Source organism: Xyrauchen texanus, chromosome 1 (assembly GCF_025860055.1).
Source record: "Xyrauchen texanus isolate HMW12.3.18 chromosome 1, RBS_HiC_50CHRs, whole genome shotgun sequence".
Taxonomy (NCBI): domain Eukaryota; kingdom Metazoa; phylum Chordata; class Actinopteri; order Cypriniformes; family Catostomidae; genus Xyrauchen; species Xyrauchen texanus.
This window is the reverse complement of record NC_068276.1, coordinates 16,286,647-16,305,811: the sequence shown is the minus strand read 5'-3', so window position 1 is coordinate 16,305,811 and position 19,165 is coordinate 16,286,647. Positions and strand designations below refer to the sequence as shown.

The 19,165-nt window shown below is 37.9% G+C and overlaps 1 protein-coding gene across 2 annotated transcripts in view; it reads left to right on the top strand.

Moving 5' to 3' along the window:
- LOC127638843 (regulator of G-protein signaling 12-like) overlaps positions 1 to 19,165 on the top strand; it is a 51,220-nt gene that overhangs the window by 27,392 nt on the left and 4,663 nt on the right. The window contains exons 5-17 of one of the 2 annotated variants that reach the window (XM_052120682.1): positions 358 to 527; positions 730 to 822; positions 1,362 to 1,505; positions 5,814 to 5,996; positions 6,267 to 6,411; positions 7,072 to 7,160; positions 8,071 to 8,274; positions 8,376 to 8,449; positions 8,761 to 8,887; positions 13,173 to 13,263; positions 13,398 to 13,456; positions 13,868 to 13,982; positions 18,113 to 18,571. In XM_052120682.1, coding sequence (XP_051976642.1) covers positions 358 to 527; positions 730 to 822; positions 1,362 to 1,505; positions 5,814 to 5,996; positions 6,267 to 6,411; positions 7,072 to 7,160; positions 8,071 to 8,274; positions 8,376 to 8,449; positions 8,761 to 8,887; positions 13,173 to 13,263; positions 13,398 to 13,456; positions 13,868 to 13,982; positions 18,113 to 18,571 — 1,953 coding nt within the window. Of the gene's footprint in view, positions 1 to 357; positions 528 to 729; positions 823 to 1,361; positions 1,506 to 5,813; positions 5,997 to 6,266; positions 6,412 to 7,071; positions 7,161 to 8,067; positions 8,275 to 8,375; positions 8,450 to 8,760; positions 8,888 to 13,172; positions 13,264 to 13,397; positions 13,457 to 13,867; positions 13,983 to 18,112; positions 18,572 to 19,165 lie in introns of both variants that reach the window. The other variant, XM_052120600.1, reaches the window with a different exon arrangement.

The window sequence follows — 19,165 nt, the reverse complement described above, 5'->3', positions numbered from 1 at the left end:
GTTATTTGGAAGAAAGAAAATCAAATGAGGTTTTGAATGACATATGAGTAAGTATGGTAAGTTTTTTGGTAAAAAAATCTTCAAAATGTTGTAATATTTGATGACATTTAAAGTTTGCTTATTTTGACCAGTGGCGATTTCTCCGAGAAGGCAAAGGAGGCAGAGCCTAATAAATATAAAACAAATAAAATACTGCGAAATATGAGCTCAAATGATGTTTATAGCAGTCATATTTCTAAAGTCACTCAGTCAAACATATCAGTCTAAGCATAGAAATTCCATTCTATTTAATTGACCAGAACAGTCCAGGAATCCGAACATAAAATCATTTAGATATTTACTCTTTGCTGTGTCCAGAGCACAGTGGTGTTGTGCATCAAGACTGCGGCAGTGTGAGCAGTTTGGAGAGTAACGGCAGTTTGCCCTGCGTCACCAACCATCGTCGCCTCTCAGAACGCCGCGTTTCTTCATGGGCCGTCAGCTTTGAGCGCTTGCTCCAGGATCCTGTGGGTGTACGTTATTTTTCTGTAAGTATCTGTGTTTGCCTTGGACAATTAGATTCACACACAAACATATTGTTTACTGATTACAATCAGCTTTTGAGATGCTTGCCTTTTTGTGTATCAGACTGATTATTCATAAAAATGCCACAGTGTAGCAGTGTAGTAATGTCACAGGGTAGTAGACTACATATGTTTTGAAACATATGTACTGTTCTGTGTTCTACAGGAGTTTCTAAAGAAGGAGTTTAGTGAAGAAAACATCTTATTCTGGCAGGCCTGTGAATCGTTTAGCCAAGTTCCAGAAAATGACAAAAAGCAGGTAATCTTCTGCAAAACACGTTTCCGTCAGTGATTTTGTTCCTTCAGACTCTGTTGAAATCATCATGGACACTTAAAGGGATAGTTTTGTCCCTCATGTCATTCCAAACACGTATGGTTTCTTTTCTTTCATGGAACACAAAAGAAGATGTTAGAGATAATGTCCATGCTGCTTTTTTTCTATACAAACAAAATGGATGGTGAATCAGACTTTTGGTGATTCAGTCATACAAGGAATCCATACATCACATGCACTGTATTCGTTGTCTTCTAAAGCCATATGATAGCTTTGTGCATGGAACAGACTGAAATTTAAAGGTTAAGTCTGTTATTTCTGTGACACTAGCATCACTTAACAGAATTTTAAAAGATGTATCCTTGTGTATTCTATGAAAGAAAAGAATTGCACAGGTTTGGATCAACATGAGTGTGAGTATATTCATTTTTGGGAAAACTATTCTTTTAAGATTTTAAGTCAAACTGTGTTTTTGATGACCTAAACATAGTTTTGGTAAATGCTTGAATTGCTTCTGTTTTCAGCTATCCCAGAAGGCCAAAGAAATCTACAACTGCTTCCTCTCCAGTAAAGCAACTATGCCAGTGAACATTGATAGCCAGGCTCAACTTGCAGATGATGTTCTGACAGCTCCACAGCCAAACATGTTCAAACAGCCACAGCTACAGGTTAGAACACTCAATGCGCACATATGCATGTAAACTCCCACATTCACATAGCAGTTGTCACTGCTTGATTGAGCAAATGTAACCTGTCATTAAACCCTGACTCAAGTTTCAAGTTTTCACTTACACGTCAATACAGAGGTAGTGAAATATGCTTTCTGCATGCTCCCAGACTGTGCTATAAACTTTTGCATTAATGTAAAGCTGATTGAAAGTAGATTAAAGCCAAATATTTACAATAATTGGCCCTGTTTTAAAAGCACTAGCACTAAGCGCAGTGCTATGCTTTACATCATATGCGCCAAGTCAGCGGGCATGAAGTTTTGGTATTTTTGTGCAAGCATGTGCTAAGTGTTGTGTTTGGCGAAAGTTCACGAACAAAGCGCTAACGGGCTGGATCAAGTGTTTAATGACAGGCATATTTCTATGACAGTGACATCGAAAATGTGATTCGCATCTGAATTTGGATGTACGCTCCATTAAATTATAGAGAATGTAAGAATTATTAATCATTTTCTGCAACTACTGATTATGTTGAAATCGACTTTTATTAGACCGATTATTTGACTATTCGGGCGATTATTGCAACGATTAATCATTAGCTGTTAACTGCCTATTCAGCTTGTGCCCCAACTTAAATTTTTTATTAAACATGCTTTCTAACTATAAAGAGGACAAAAATCATCAAAATACCTCTAAATGACATTCACTGAATTAACAGGGAAAAAACTTTTTATTAAGTTTAAATCAATAAAACAAATGCACTGCAAAAAATCCTATTGTTATCAAGTATGTTTTTCTAGTTTTCCATTTAAGACCAAGCCTATCCAGTCTAGAGAGGGTCCAATAGAATCTATGTCAAATATTAAATTGCATAAGCCATACCCTTACATCTCTAGATGCAGAGTTTAATCCTAGCCCAAACTCTCTCCTCCAATACCAACTTTAAATTTTTATCCCATAATCTTTTTATAGAAGTTAAAGCTCCATCCCCCAGACACTGAATTAACAGGGAGTAATACACTGATGCTTCATGACCTTTTCCAATAGCAGTAATCACCACTCAGAGTATCTGCCGCTTTAGGGGAGTGTATGCTACCCCCAAAAATAGTACAGAGCACGTGGCACAGCTGTAAATACCTAAATAAAAACTGAGATCTGGGATTCCCAAAAAGTTGAACCAATAAATGACATTTAAATAAATGTCTGAATTAAACACTCGGGACACTTTTGTCAATACAGAGTGCAAATGCGAGATAACGGATTACTGTTCAACACAAAACCAGGGAGGGGGCTCTCTCAGGTGGAAGCAACCAATGCGCCAAATGTCTGAGACTGAATGCATAATAATAAAAAAAATCTTGCGTAGGCATAGCCCAACTTTGTCAATCGGCCTATGTAACTTATTGAAATGTAATCTGGGACATTTACCATTCCAAATGAAAGACTTTGCTATGCTATCAAATTGCTAGAAATAAGAGAGGGGTACATCTATAGGGAGAGATTGTAGCAGGTAGTTGAATTTTGGAATACAATTCATTTTAATAACATTAACCTGCCCAATCATAGACAAATGTAATAAAGCCCACCTCGCTTGAAAAACTTTTTATTAAAGGGTCAAAATTAACTCAAATTTTCTGGGAATAAAATACCCAAATACTTAATGCCCTGTTTGGGCCACTGACAGGCGCCTGGCTGAAAAGCCGTTAGAGCCAACACTTCGGATTTAGACCAATTAACTCAATTAACTAGGCATAGATCTAGTAAGATCGGAGAGATGAATAATGAAATATCATCTGCATAAAGCAAAAGCTTATGCATCATACCTCCCACCACAACCCCTGGAAAATCATCTTCCTTTCTTATTGTGGCTGCTAATGTTTCCAGCGCAAGACAGAACAATAATGGGGAAAGAGGGCAATGCTGCCGGGTGCCCCTATCCAGAGTAAAATAATCTGAAATTAATCCATTTGTTTGTACCACCGCTACCGGGTGTCTATAAAGTAACTTAATCCATCCAATAAAAGTATTCCTAAACCTGTATATTTCAAAAATCTTAAAAAGATAATCCCATTCTACCATATCAAACACCTTTTCGGGATCAAGTGAGATGACAGCGACCAGAGTCTGATCATTCGCCACTAGGCATTTCATCAATATCATGTGGTCAATGTTATCAGAAGAGCTCCCCTCTTGATCTATATGTATAAGAGGTGTCATAACTACTTAATCAAATTTTGAACAATATTTGAATGTCTAGCTGGATCAAGGAATTTGAACGGTAACTCTTATACTCGCTTGGCTCTTTGTCCTTTTTAAGAATCAGACTGATTCGAGCTTGTGTCATGGTTGGTGGAAGCTTTCCATTCTTCAATGATTCCATATAAACTTCTAGCAAAAGTTGAGCCAGTTCTGTAGCATAAGATCTAAAAAGAATTCAGCAGCAAAGCCATCTGGCCCCAGAGCCTTGCCTGTAGGCAAGGCCTTAATTACCTTGCCCAGCTCCTCCAATGTTAACTCACAATCAAGAAATCTATTTATTTTTTGCTCCGTTGTCAGTTTAGGGAGTTTTAATCATTCCACAAAGTTTCTAATATCTTAATCAGCAGATGAAGACGTGGAACTATAGAGATCAAGATAGAATTCTTTAAAAGCATCATTAATATCAAGGTAAAAATTTCACCACCAACAGATTTCACTGAGGGAATGGTAGAAAAGGACTCTCTCTGCTTTATATATCTAGCCAACCACTATGATCAAGGACTGAGTCATCAAAAGTCTCCTCCCAATATTATATCATGAGGGTGCCAGTGGCTTGCAGCATCCCTTTAAGATCTCTAAAAAAGCCCTGATCATCAGTGTTAGGTGCGTAAATATTAGCCAAAAAAAGACTTTGCATCTGAATTTCAGCTAAAACAAAAATGACTCTTCCTAATTTATCTTTAATCTGTTTGAGACATTTGAATTGTAGATGTTTACTTATCAGTGCAATGACACTTACTTGAACCAGCACTTAAAAAAACATGTCCACCCCATATCTTCCCAAATTTTTCAGCTTCCTGCAGGAAAGATGCATTTCTTGAAGAAACACTATATCATATTTCTTATGTTAAGAAAATAAATAACCTTTGACATTTTGACACATGAAATAAAATAGATTGTGTGTCAAAAATAAAATTATAAAGACCACATTCCAACATTGGAGCAACAATCAACCACTGAACATTCCCCAAAACAAAAGAAAAAAGAAAAACATGTGCATTAACCCTGCGCATGACAGCACCAACTGCCGTCAATCCCTCTTAACTCAAACAGTCCATGTATGCCTAAGAGAATCCCCACGACAACTTTGCCATCGGATTGCTCAAGTCAAGCTTGCTTCTATACAAATTTTTCTTGCGCGTCATCATTAGATTCGTTTGATCTCGTGTTATGTTTTGTGAGTTCAAATGACTATCTGACTATGAAAACAATTTTTGTCGACATTAGGATTAGGTCTTAGTCTTTGGGCCACTTTATTAAAATACAATTAACCCACATTTTGCGTGCATACACACAAAGATAGTGCAAACACTCCCACCCATACCCACTTGCACTTTGCACTGGCAGGAAAATTGGATAAGACATAGTACATGGTCGTTGCATGTAGCGCTGCATTTTGTGTACTTACAAAAAAAAAGAGCCCAATGTAACAAAAGAAAATAAGAGAGGACTGAAAAAGAAATCAGTTTTACAGGACATGTGAGATATGGTAGTTATGCACCATATAATTCTATCGGGAAGACACGCAGGATTGAGTGAAGTTTAAGATGCCATTTATTTGATAAATATAAAACAGAAAGTAATGTCTCTCTTTGGCGTAGGCCCCGTCCAGTGGTCCGAGGGAGTTGTACCCGGAACCGTCATGTCCTGCCGGAGATAGGAGGCAGGGACGAGGAGCCTACCCCCATGCGGGACAGGGCTCAACTGGTGGTGGTGGGGTGGTGGAGGTTGACATGTTAGCACACTGAAACAGCAATGTGATAGATTGTGAGCAGACTTATAAAGCAATGGCTCACATGCGATTGGCTAGGAATTACCCAGCTAGTGATGTGATGATGTACAGCTGCTAGTCTTCCTGCTAGAACTACGCTGCACTTCCATTTCTGATATGTACATCAGAATTAAAGCAATAGTGACAAGTAATGTGTGTATGTATAATATTTTTGACATTTTGTATTACTGTTCTCCCAACAAGGCTGTATATACAGTACTATAAGTATGTTTATATGTATGTACAAAGTATACATGTTTTGTCATACCCCCCTGCAGATCTTTAACCTGATGAAGATGGACAGTTATGCTCGTTTCCTAAAGTCCACTCTCTATCAGGAGTGCATGCTGGCTGATGTAGAGGGTCGACCTCTACCTGACCCCTGTCCGATTCCATGTAGCCCCGCCCCCTCCAAGCACAGCTTCACCTCTGACCGCTCCACATTCTCCACACCTAAAAAGGTGTAAATCTTGTCACAATATCTCAGTAGTTTATGGTAGATACACTTTTCTAACCCAACTGTATTAGGATACATTGATATCAGATGTATCCAAGCATGTTATGCTGTTTCTAGCATCTATTGAGATGTATTCAGTATTTCTGATATTAGATATAGTTCTATGATAACTCTACGAAATAAGTTTAATGGAATTAATTAAATGTTATTTCCATTAGGTTTAGTCTGATTGATTCACTGGAATTCTGTCTCAGTGCAAAATAATGTGTTACAGGAATATAGGAAGCCCAAAATGGTCAAGTCAAGTGATGACCTCAGAGAAAAACAGTCCGAGAAGAAAAATGGCTTTTTCCCCTGGTACAGATATCCAAGTATTGGGAAAGGACAAAAAAAAAGAGAAGCCCCAGATTTACAAAACAGTAAGTTAAAAATCTACATGTTTGCTGTATTATTGTAGATCTGACATATGTGTATTTGCTGTTTGTGAGGCATTGAGTACATTTACATATACAATCTTATACTGATTATGCTTAAGATGACAATGTTTAAAGGTGCACTCGGTAACTTTTTGTTTGTGTCAACTTGGATTTACAGTGACACCTAGTGGTGTGGATGCCGCATCATTCAAAATCAATAATTTTCAGTTACAGATGCCATTGTAGAATTTCACTCTTGGAAAGTGTCCAATAACAAGATGGTTACTGAGTTTAAGCAAATCGTAGTCAGCTGGTCATGTGATTCTAAAATGGCAGCCCCCTTGAGGCCCCATGAGCCCCTGCCCTATATAGAATAAAACAGCTTTTTGAAGGTTACTGATATAACTGAGTCCTCATCATTTTGAGCGGACAAAACCTTTCTTGCATTGACAATATATTGATTTGTATAGATACCCTTAAAAGTTTTTTTCTAATTTGCTGATTTACACAGAAACCCTCTGAACTTGTTTTATATTGAGTTGATTTTGTTCCAGCATTTTGTTGTTCATGTAAACACATTCATATGAAATCAGTTTACTGGATTTCAGCAAAATCACATTTGTTTTGTTGTGAATGTGATCGGTTATCTGTTTGTGTGGACAGATTGCAATGGCCGCAGAGAGTCTCAGGGATCTCTTTCATCTGGTGCGAGTCAAGAGCTGAACACTTCCTGTTCTGGAGGAAAGAATGAGGTAAGAGGATTCGAGCATCTGACCAAAAGATTCAAGCTTAAATCCTTCAAAAGAATAGCCACAAGACAAACATTTTGTGTGTTGACCTGATTTATGTGTGATAAAATCACTTACTAACCTTTTTTGTGTAAAGTTATAGCCAATTTTACAACTTCGTTACCATGACGATATAATATCAAAAAACCATAAAACCCTAAATTTACTGTAAAAATAACGATTGAATCAACTTTACAGCTCAAATAATACATGATTTTTAACAGAAGAATGAATGTAAGTGCTTTTATAAATTATACACTTTACATTTCTGCTTTTAAACCCTATCAAATTTGGCCCATTGACTTCCATTGTATGTGCCACACTGTAACCTCGATTTAAAAAAAAGTTGGGATGAATCTAAATAAATTTTTGAGGTATCAACATTATGCCAGAAATTCTGTCAAATGAGCTTAATTTGTATTGAATCCAGAATTTTCCTTTAATAAGTAACTCTGGGTATTCATGTTCTGAGGTTTCATACTGTACATATGCAAACCCCGGGTTACCGTTCTCATTTGTGTATTTGCAGTGTCAATAACAATGATTGAATAAATACAGCTTGCGACAGACATGCAACCTGTAAATTAAGCAGCTCTTCTGTGGAAATATTGGCAAGCAAATCAGCTCTCTTTGGCTTTTGTTTACTGAAACATGCCACGAAAACTCAGAATACTATATTTTATTATTTTTTTTATACAGTTATTTTTTTGGCCCCATTCCAGGGTTAAAAGCAGGGTTTAAAAAGATGATAACTCAGGGTTTAGCAGTATTTAGAGTAATCTATCTGTTATAAAATAAATAGTATAAATGTTACAAATACTTTTTAGAAATGATACAGTAACATAAATGTTTTATAATTGTGTGACTAAAGCAGTGTGAGCTGAGGAGTTCAGGTTTGGTTTGGGAGAAGAATAAGGAGCAATGCAGCAGGACGTGTACTGTAATGCTGCCCGACGGCTCGAGCTGCTGCGTCCCTCTACAACAGGGCGCCTCCATCAGACAGGTGCTGCTGGAACTTTGTCAAAAGCAGCACATCAACCTGGCTGCTGTCGACCTCTTCCTCACTGGAGGAGAAAAGGTACAGATAGACTTCAGATCTTGTAATATTCAACTACTTTTCTCCCTCTGTGAATGCAAAGCTTGAACTTTGCTGGACATGTCTGCTTTTTCCTTGTTTAGCCTTTGGTGTTGGACCAAGAGAGTATTACCCTCAGTTGCCGAGATCTTCGTCTTGAAAAACGCACTTTGTTCAGGTACAGTCTGTTCTCATTTCACTCGATTATTATCTCTCTTTCACACAGAGTATCTGGAAATATTCTAGTGCTCACTTTATGATATTTATGAGTTTATGACAGTCTCATAATGTATAATGGCATTGGTAATTTGCTTAACAACCAGATATTTGCTCCCAAATAGAGTCCTTTTATTTTTTCACTTTCACCTGCACCAGGAAATACTTCAAAGTGGCACGATCAGTTCACTCCAAGACCACCATATATCATAAAAATGTGCTGTTTGATTGGCGGTGGTCTATAAACAGTTCCACCTTCCTTGCTATTTTCAGATTGGACCTGGTACCCATTAACAGATCGGTGGGGTTAAAAGCAAAGCCCACAAAACCTGTGACTGAGGTTCTGCGCCCCGTGGTTGCCAAGTATGGACTACACCTTGCCGACTTGGTGGCCAGAATAGTAAGTGGTAACCTGTGACATATGGTTGCCATAAACTGTCCATTTGCATGTTTGCTGCACGCATGTTGGTACAGACCTGAATTCAGTCTCAGAAGTCCAAACAAGGGCTGGGTTGTTTCATCTAATCTATAATCTAAAGTTCTGCTTTTCAACCTTAATGTGTAGTTGCAACGGTAAATCTACGAAATCTACATGCAGCTGGTTCAGTGTTAGAGGGTGTGGAGTTATAGAAGGAACGCTAGAAACTGCTTCTCTGTAGCAGTTTTTCCCCCTTTTAAACGTCAAACAGTGGTCAAAGGCAGTCCTCTGAGCCAACTTTTAGAAGTTAATGGAAGACAGCACAAGCAGAGTTTAGAAACGACTGTAATGGTTTGAAACAAAGCCAGCTCCGCAAAGAATGACAGCTAGTTTATTTTTAGTCAGTTGTCTTCTATGAAATGTTTACTTGTATATCACAGAGCACAGACGTTTACCATTAACCTTCAAAACTATTGTAAGAAGACCTATGTAAACCTCAGGTGCAGATGAAAGCTAAAACGGCAAATAAGAAACTAGGTTAAAAGCAGATGCTAACATTTTAGTAGCTTTCAGGCATATTAGCATATTAGCAAGGAATGTTTCTGGTTCGAAAGAACTTAAACTCTCTCTGTGGTATGTTGTCGATTACCACAGACAATAAATGTTATTCCCTCATTTTGTGTTTACAGTAATTGCAATGGAAGTGGGGTGAGGCATCTCTGAAGTTTTAAAAGCAGAAATGGCAACTTGTATTTTTGTTAAAGTGCTAATATAAATTTTTCTGTAAAAAATGTGTTATGTAACCTGTAAAGCTGTCTAAATCATTTGTGCTTCATATAAAGAGTATTTTATGAGTAAATATGTCCCTTTTTGGTATGCTTAGGCATATCATGTGAAAGTTATAGGATTTACTGGCTTTACATGGTCATGACAGGAGTTTAAATACTGCACAGACAAGGGTAGTTAGCTATTTTATCACACAAGTCTCGTGGTAACAGCCTGAAGTTTTACACCATGTCTACATCAGAGGCATGCGGTGTGTCGTGTCAAAAAGCAATACAACCCATTAGAAACACATTAGATGTTATCCAAATAACAAACCATGGATGACACGAGACAGTAAGCTCCGGCTGAGAGACCATGACTTAGCCTTCAGGTCTGGTAATGATGAACTGTATAGTACAGCCAGGTCCAAGCTGAAGAGAGGCATCAAGGAGGCAAAAGCAGCTTACAGGCAGAAAATTGAAGGACACTTCAGTAATAGAGACGCAACTCACAAACTATAAAAGCAGTAAAGACCTAACCACCACCAGCGACTCACTAGCGGAGGAATTAAACCACTTCTTCGCCCGATTTGAAGTCATGATGGATGAGACCGGGTCTGCACTGTGACCATCTACTGACAGCCTGGCACCTTCTATCACCACAGCTGATGTCAGGAAAGTGATAGTGTCAATCCCAGGAATGCCGCCAGCCTCCACTGTGATGAAGTGTTTTGAGAGGCTAGTTTTAAGACACATTAAATCGACACTTTCTCCCGCTCTGGATCAACACCAGTTTGCGTATAGAGACAACAGGTCAACAGAGCTCTTCACATGGCTATGAATCATTTGGAGCACCCTGGAACATCTGTGAGAATGCTGTTTGTGGACTTTAGTTCTGCATTTAATACAATCATCCCCAAAAGAATGGTAACCAAACTGCTCAATGTGACTGTGACTCAACTTTGACTATATATGCATATGGATTAAGAATTTTTTAACAAACCGAACACAGACTGTCAGGCTGGGGAAACATTACTCCTCCACTCTGACACTCAGCAATGGAGCTCCACAAGTTTGCGTGCTGAGTCCTCTACTCTTCTCACTCTACACCCACTACCGTACACCAACCCATAGCAGAAATACAGTAATTAAGTTTGCAGGCAACACCACTGTGGTGGGGCTAATATTAAATGGGGATGAGTCTGCCTACAGGGAGGAGGTTGCTGAACTTTCAGAGTGGTGCACCAATAACAACCTGGCACTTAACACCTCCAAGACAGAGGAGCTTGTTATTCATTTCAGAAAACAGAAGGTATGGGAGAAATTGTGGAGAGGGTGACCACCTTTATATTTCTTGGCAAACACATCTCCAAGGACCTCACATGGACTGTAAACACAACATCTCTGGTGAAGAAGGCACAGCAGCGGCTATACTTCCATTCAATTCAATGGGCTTTTTTTGGCATAAAAGTTTCAAAAACAATGTTGCCAAAGCATCATATAGAATAAATAAAATAAAAGAAAAATACAATTTGTCCAATAACTTGGACAGTATGTAATATAATTATTAGTAATATATAAATAACAATAATATATAAATTACCATTATTATTTATTTTACCATATCACATCACATTGTGTGTGTGTGTGTGTGTGTGTGTGTGTGTGTGTGTGTGTGTGTGTGTGTGTGTGTGTGTGTGTGTCCAGATCTTTCACTGTACCTCAGGTTGTGGCATGTTGATACAAATTGGGAAGCAATATGTGCCCTGTCTCCGTCTCCTAGGAGTATTTTTAATTTTGAGAGGTCACTTAGGTCTTTAAAGTCTGAAGATTCAGAGTTAAACTTGTTTAGGTAAACATTCCTTATTTCACTGAATGTTTCACATTTTAGGAGGAAGTGCATTTCTGTCTCGACCTCACCTGTCCAACAGTGACCACATATTCTGTTTTCTTTTGGTTGCCATGATTTTTTGTGTCTTCGTTTTTCAATTGCCAATATCTGGTCATTGAGGCTGTATTTGGTTAGGGTCTGTCTCTGTTTTCTATCTCTGACAGTAAAGAGATATTTTGCCAACTCATACTCTCTGTTTAGGGCCAGATAACATACTTCCTGAGGACACTGAGGAAAACCAATCTGTCACAGCAGTTTCTTGTGAACTTCTACTACTGTTCTGTTGAAAGCATACTAACTTACGGCATCCTGGTGTGGTATGTTGATTGCAATGTGGCTGAGAAAAAAGCTCTGCAGGGAGTCATCAATTCAGCACAGAAAATCACTGGCTCACAGTTGCCTTCACTTGAGGACATTTACAAAACCAGATGTTTATATCGGGCCAGAAACATAATAAAGGACTCTTCTCACCCCGGCAACCACCTCTTCACTCTGCTGCCATCTGGAAGGCGCTTTTGGTCTCTTAAGACGCGCACCTCCAGACTCCTGAACAGTTTTTATCCAAGCGCCATCAAAGAATTGAACTCTAATTAATAAGGAGACTACACATTATAAGTTACAGGGTTGTGCAGTAATAATACCACTGCTTTTAACTGATTGACTATTAATATTTTTGTATATTTTTAAGCCCTTTTGTCTTTATTTGTTGTATGTATGTTTACATGTATGTGTGTACCACTGAGGAGAAGCACTACATTTCGTTGTACAGTTGTGCAATGACAATAAAAGGTATTCTATTATCAATTATGCTGTCTACACTGGAAACATCCGTTGTGTCGCGCCAACAGAAAATGTGTGTCCTAACAAATAAACGGTTTGAGCATTCATGTAGTCTAGTCTAGTGTAGACTGCCTCAAGCCATTGCGTCACATAGTGTCAAAAGACACGCCCGGTGTAGACTAAGTGTAGGTCTTGTCGCTATACTTGTAAGCAGTGTGTACTAACGTTTATCCAAATGTAATGCCTTGCCCCATAGACTTCAGTTGTAAGTGCATTACTGTAAACACAATTTTGCTTGTTTTACAAATTTCTGTAGTAATCAATACCATTTTAAGCATAATTAAACAACAGGTTTTTAGCATGATTTGAGCTAAAGAAGCACAATTTATCATACAGTTGTTGTTGTTAGATTTCAGTGCCAAGTTCAATTATGTTATTTAATCGTAATCTTCACTGAGAATCCCCCAGCCACTGGGGGTTTTGTCAGGAAGGGCAGCTAGCCTAAAACCTGTGCCAAGTCAAATATGTGGATCAGGAGTGGTCCGCTGTGGCCCCTAATGGGAGCAGCCGAAAGAAGAAGAATAATTGCAATCTTCACCAACCGTTTTGAAGATTTTGGTCTTTTCCCATTTAAGTAAATAAGAGCTGTTCTCGTTTGCTACTTGTATCCAATAGTGAGACAGAAAACAGCTGCCCGGATGCTTTACGAGCATGGTGACGTGACTTTCCTTAAGGGGACTTTGGATTTCTTCAGTAGAGATGTTGCCACATATTCAGAGCAAACAGGCTTATGCTATTGTTAAAATTATTGTATTTTTATTTCTTTTTTTAGAGTGGAGAGACAGAAGTTCTTGATCTTGGAGTGCCTATATCAAACCTTGACGGCCTTCGAGTTGTACTGGAGAGGGCTGATCCAGCCAAAGGTGCATACCCACACATGGCCTTGGGCACATGATGTTCTCCACTTGTTCTGATACTGTTGAACTGTCAAGTCTTTGTCTTTAAGGTCTCTTCAAAAATCTTTGGTGTAATTGTTTTGTTCTCCTGTTTTCAACAGACAAGTCTAAAACGGTCAACTTTAAAATGCCAGCAGCCAAGAAAGCTCTGCTAGAAGAGGTGAGAGTGACTTCAGAGAGTGCCTCACATCCCTCTAATTATCCGTGTGTTGATTAATCCACGACACTCAAGCCCAACATGCTTTAGTTTCTGATTCATGGCTGCCGTTTATTCATGTTCTTCTGGTTTCTAACTCTCAGCATGAGTGGCTGCTAACTTGTGGTTACATGCATGACTTGCATGCATGCTGATTTTTTTTAATGATCTTGGTGCTAGAAAAAGTGTGTTTTGGTTTCTGTGTATGGGGATTTGTACCAATCATTGTGTTAGTTATATACTAGACTCTTTCATCCACTGTTCAAACACAATTCCCATTGTATAAAGGCAATAAAACTTTCATGCACATGTAATTCTGTGAGACATTGCACCCAGGATTCACTCATCCTATATCTGTCTTTGCTGCTTTGCTAGAGAGACGACAGCTCAGCAGGGAAACCATTAAAAGGAAATGGTGAAGACGAGCAATCCCGAACAGCAGCGTCAGAAAGGAGGAAAGGAAAAAAGAATCATAAAGATGAAGCAGAGGGTACATATATATATATTTTTTCCTGGTCTTTCAATTCTTTGTTCATATGAATGTTCTTCCTTTTAAAGACTTTAAATAACATTTTCAATGTTAAAATTCTTTCTCCTATTCTATCTTAATATGCAGGTATTCAAATAATTTATTTGTAGGTTGATTTCTTTGAAAAACTGTAAAAACCGTGGTTCTGTGGCACCATCAAAACTTGTAAAACACACGCTCCAATGCTCAGATTGAGTAATCCCAGATGATACGCTAAATTTCAAACTTGTTTACAATCTGGCAGACCAGTCGTCAAGTGTGCACACTGTCTCTGACAAAAAAGAGCACAAGAGGAGGGTAGAAAAACAAACACGGAAGTGCCAGCAGGCTGCTACAAACGTCTCCTCCACATCACATCTTTATTTTTTGGCTATTTTTCTTTACAAAAACTAACACCACCGCATCTTTCAGCGTGTATCAATGTGCATGAGTTTGTGTAAAGAGAATTTGAGGATTGGCTTTATCTCAATAATCACACTTTACTTCTGGAATAAATGAATCATGGTTGACTGCGAATAACACATTTCTACATGGTACTGGTTAACTGAAAATGTTTACTCTTGTGTGATGCTGCATCTGCACCACTAGGTGTCAGTGAACATAAACAGAAATATTACTGAGAGCACTGTTAAAGCTGCACTATGGAACTTTGGGCTCTTTGGGTGTTCGCTGTCCTTTTCTGCATATTGCGGCGCCGTTTTGCATAACGCGGCGGCTCATTGATGCTTATCGTGGCCCATTCGGCACGTTTCGTGGCCGAACCACCGGCCCGCTCGGTTCTCCCAATGGCCATTCTGCCCCTGATCGGCCCAAAAGTGCGTTGGGCCACAGGGAAAATGCCCGTTATGCCAGATTACCAGTCCAGCCCTGCGTGTGATCATGCAAAGATTTTCACCAGCAAAGCCGGAGTCATGACATGCTATTTTCAAGTTGATTTTACGTTATTTGTTTAAACATTTGTAACTGAGATGTAACTTGCTTTACTCTTAATTTAACTTAAGAGGTGAAACTTATGAAATGGCTGATGTGCAGAGATATGCAATATAACAATTTCAACAATAAACAGTTTATTTAATCGTTTCTTTGGAAGTAAAGTTATAATAGAGCCCATGTGGTGGACTTTTGAAATGAGGTGACAGAGTGCAATCTCAGCATTGTTTTATATATATATATATATATATATATATATATATATATATATATATATATATATATATATAATATAAATTCCTGTCAGTTCCAGTTCACATTTAACCCTTGTGCATCAATAAATAATCAGAGGTCCTTAGAGGACAAAAATGTCCACGTCTAAAAACTGCAATAAAAATATTTATATATTAATATTATTTTCCACTTTCAATGAGATAATTTTTTTTAACAAACATCAGTCCTGATCATAACTACCAAATATTCATTCATTTTCAGGATTTTAACCCTTTAAATGCCCGTTTGTTTATAAAATGTCACTGTTGTTTTTTATGAGAAAACAAAACACACACAAAAAAAACATTATTTTTCATTTACTAAATGCTAAGGGGAATTTATTTTTGGAATATCACAGTCTGGGATATGTTATTGAGTAGCAACAACATTGTTGCCATTGTACATAATGCCACTGTTTTTTCTACACACACACTATACACACAAATTTATCAATACACACACATACAGTACAAAACGCACTCTGACATCCATACCAACACACCCACACAATTTTAGCTGCATCATTTATTCAATTGTCCTGCAGTGCTCTATAATACAGCAAACAGAATAGGAATAGGAAAAAAAGCATGTATTTGCTCCATAGGCTAAACATGAGAAACATTTTGGTATTTTGGAAAATATTTAAAATTTTAATTTTGATGCCAGGGCTCTGCAATGAAAGCAGAAAATCCTAGAATTCATGATTTTATGCTTTAATTGCACTTGGATCAAATATTGCCATTTTAATGGGTTTCAATGGGGACATTTTTGTCTTGAAGGTCCAGAGTGTAACTATTTTGTGTACACAGTGTATTATAGATGCATTATAGGAACTGAGGTTGAAATATCAAAATACACACATTTGGTCATTGGCATTAACACAAAATGATCGAAAAACTAAAATGAAAAAGACAAAAATTGCCCAAAGGTCGCACAAGTGTTAAATTGCTTTCAGGTTAATGCCATACAAATCTGATTTATCACTGCATATTATATGAAAAAGTTGCATACAAATATATAATATAAAAAGTTACATATTTTGCTTATAAATGCAACAACATTATAACAAAGAACTAAAAATGTATTTTGTTCTATATGTAACATATATAGTATTTCCTTTAAATCAGTTTATTATCATCACATTTGTATATGCCCCCAAAAAGGAATTTATTTATGTTAACTGATTTCTGTATGCGAGGGCATATGAAATAACTTTTTACTTACACTGTAGATAAGCATGAAATATATTTTTTTAAAGTTGATATTAACACTATTTATTAAATCGAGTCAAATGAAAGACTTCTCAAGTCTATGCATTATTTTATAACTGTACATTTATCATTGCCTCCAAACCAAACAAGAATACAGCAACAAGAATATTTCATGTCTAATCTGTTTAAACAAACTATCTGCTAAAAAGGCAATGGAAAGTGAGAACAACTTGTGCAATTCTGTGACTGGGGTAAAATAAATAAGAAAACAGAGGCACACACACATAGGGAACCTCGAAACTGCAGAAATGTGATAGAATAATCCGAAGTCATGAATATTAGTAAACATATCATGAGCCCTTAACCAATCCACACTATATGTACTTACTATTTAAAGGAATAGTACACCCCAAAATAATAATTCTCTCACCATTCCCTCACCCTCATGCCATCCCAGATGTGTATGACTTTCTTTGTTCTGCAGAACATAAGTTACGATTTTTAGAAAAATCTTTCAGCTCTGTAGGTCCATACAATGCAAGTGAATGGGTGCCAAAATGTTGAAGCTCCAAAAAGCACATAAAGGCAGCATAAAAGTAATCCATTCAACTCCAGTAGTTTAATCCATATGTTCAGAAGTGATACTGTAGGTTTGGGTGAGAAAAAACATTTAAGTCCTTTTTTTGCTAGAAATTCTTCTCCCTGCCCAGTAGGGGGCGATATGCATGAAGAATTGAATCATCAAAAACAGAAGGAGATGAAAGTAGAGATTGACTGAGCAGGGAGGAGATTTTATAGTAAAAAAGGACTTAAATATTGAACTGTTTTTCACCCACACCTATATCATTTCTGACCATATGAATTTAACTACTGGAGTTGTATGGATTACTTTTATGCTGATTTATGTGATTTGTAAAGTTTTGGCACCCATTCACTTGCATTGAATAGACCAAAAGCTGAAATATTCTTCTAAAAATCTTCATTTGAGTTCAGTGGATGAAAGACATCTGGGATGGCATGAGGGTGAGTAAATGATGAGAGAATTTTCATTTTTGGGTGAACTATCCCTTTAACAATAATAATACAAAATAAATCCTTGCATTTCATTCGTCTGTGCTAGCATCTTTACTCCAGCCACTATGAGAACTTTGCATAAAAGAGTCTGGTAATGACTCAATTTAAATGTAAACATGTTACAGTAACTTCACTGTGAAAAAAACAAAGCTTATAAACACACCGTGATCGGTTAACCCATAAATCATTTTCCATTAATTAAAGCAACAAAGTTTCAACAACCCTACCAGAAAACATATCCAAGCATTAGTGCAAGTAACTCTGTCACTCCGCTTCTACTGCCATAATTTCCCCACAGCCGACACTCATGCGAAACAGCCGGAGCTTGATCCTGAGCTTACGGACATAACGTTAACATGCAAGGAGATATGACATAAGCCTGTATTTTGTGCCAAATCTGACCCGACAGCTCTAAAAATATATATTTATTGTAGGCCTTCTGTAGTGAATTGGGGCAAGACAAGCACAGGATTTTGAACATGGATTTTTATGTACTCACTCAATGAACTTTTGTTAATTTTAACCCAAAAAAATCTTAGCTACTTATCTTGGATACTTGTTATAATATTGCTACTAACTGTTGAAACCACTCTTCTTCCCTAGAATTTTTTGAGTTGCTGAGTCGCGCTCAGAGCAGTCGTGTTGATGACCAGAGAGGTTTGCTGAGGAAAGAAGACCTGGTGCTCCCTGAGTTTCTCCGTGTAAACCCTGATCCCGAACCTCAACCTCCTGCCTGCTCCACTTCCACCTCCCACAAACCCAGCCACACCACCACAACCCTCAACGCCCAACCCCCAAAACCCAGCTCCTCCAACGGACACCCCCACGCACCCAGCCCTGAATTGGCCCCTTTCACCGCCCCACTTTCCCCCATTTTACGCTCCTGTGGTCCCCAGAGTCAGGAGGAGGAAGGACTGGGTGATCTGACACTAGTGGGGGAGGGTGACATCACTAGCCCAAACTCCACCCTGCTTCCATCTCCACCGACCTCTCCACCCCCTCATGAAGGCAGCCTACCCGAGGCCATCTACACTCCTCCACAGTGTGTACACACCGACCCAGGTATTTCTCCCACCTGACTAGCCCTGAGTGTGGCTGTGAGCTTGTGTGTGTTGTGGGTGGCATGTTTGAGTAGATAGTGTATTATTAAAGGAATAAAATACCAAATGATATACACTTGATAGTGAAGGTGATGACTACACTCCTGCCATAACTGTAGTTTTATATTTAGATTTCCATTTCACTCTTGTACATAATAAATTAAGGCTTTTGGGCTTTAGTCTTCATGTACATCGAAGATAATATTCATATGTAAATAACTGTGTAAAATATGTAATACTGTATGTATTGAAATATTTAACTATTAACTATCTACATAAAACGCATTACTTTGTTTTTCATTTTAGAACACGGTATCCTTATTAAGACTGTGGATAATGTAGATTATGTTGTAATGTATATATGAGGGTTAATCTCACAAAAACATGTCCAGGTAACTTTTCATCCCTAAACCAAAAATAATTTATAATGGAAATTATATATTTCCATTAAGAATATTAAGCCTATTTTAGGACTATTATTATTAAGATCTTTTGCTGATTTTTTACGATTAGGGGGTGATGTATGGAAGCCAGATCCCACCTGAAGAATAACACC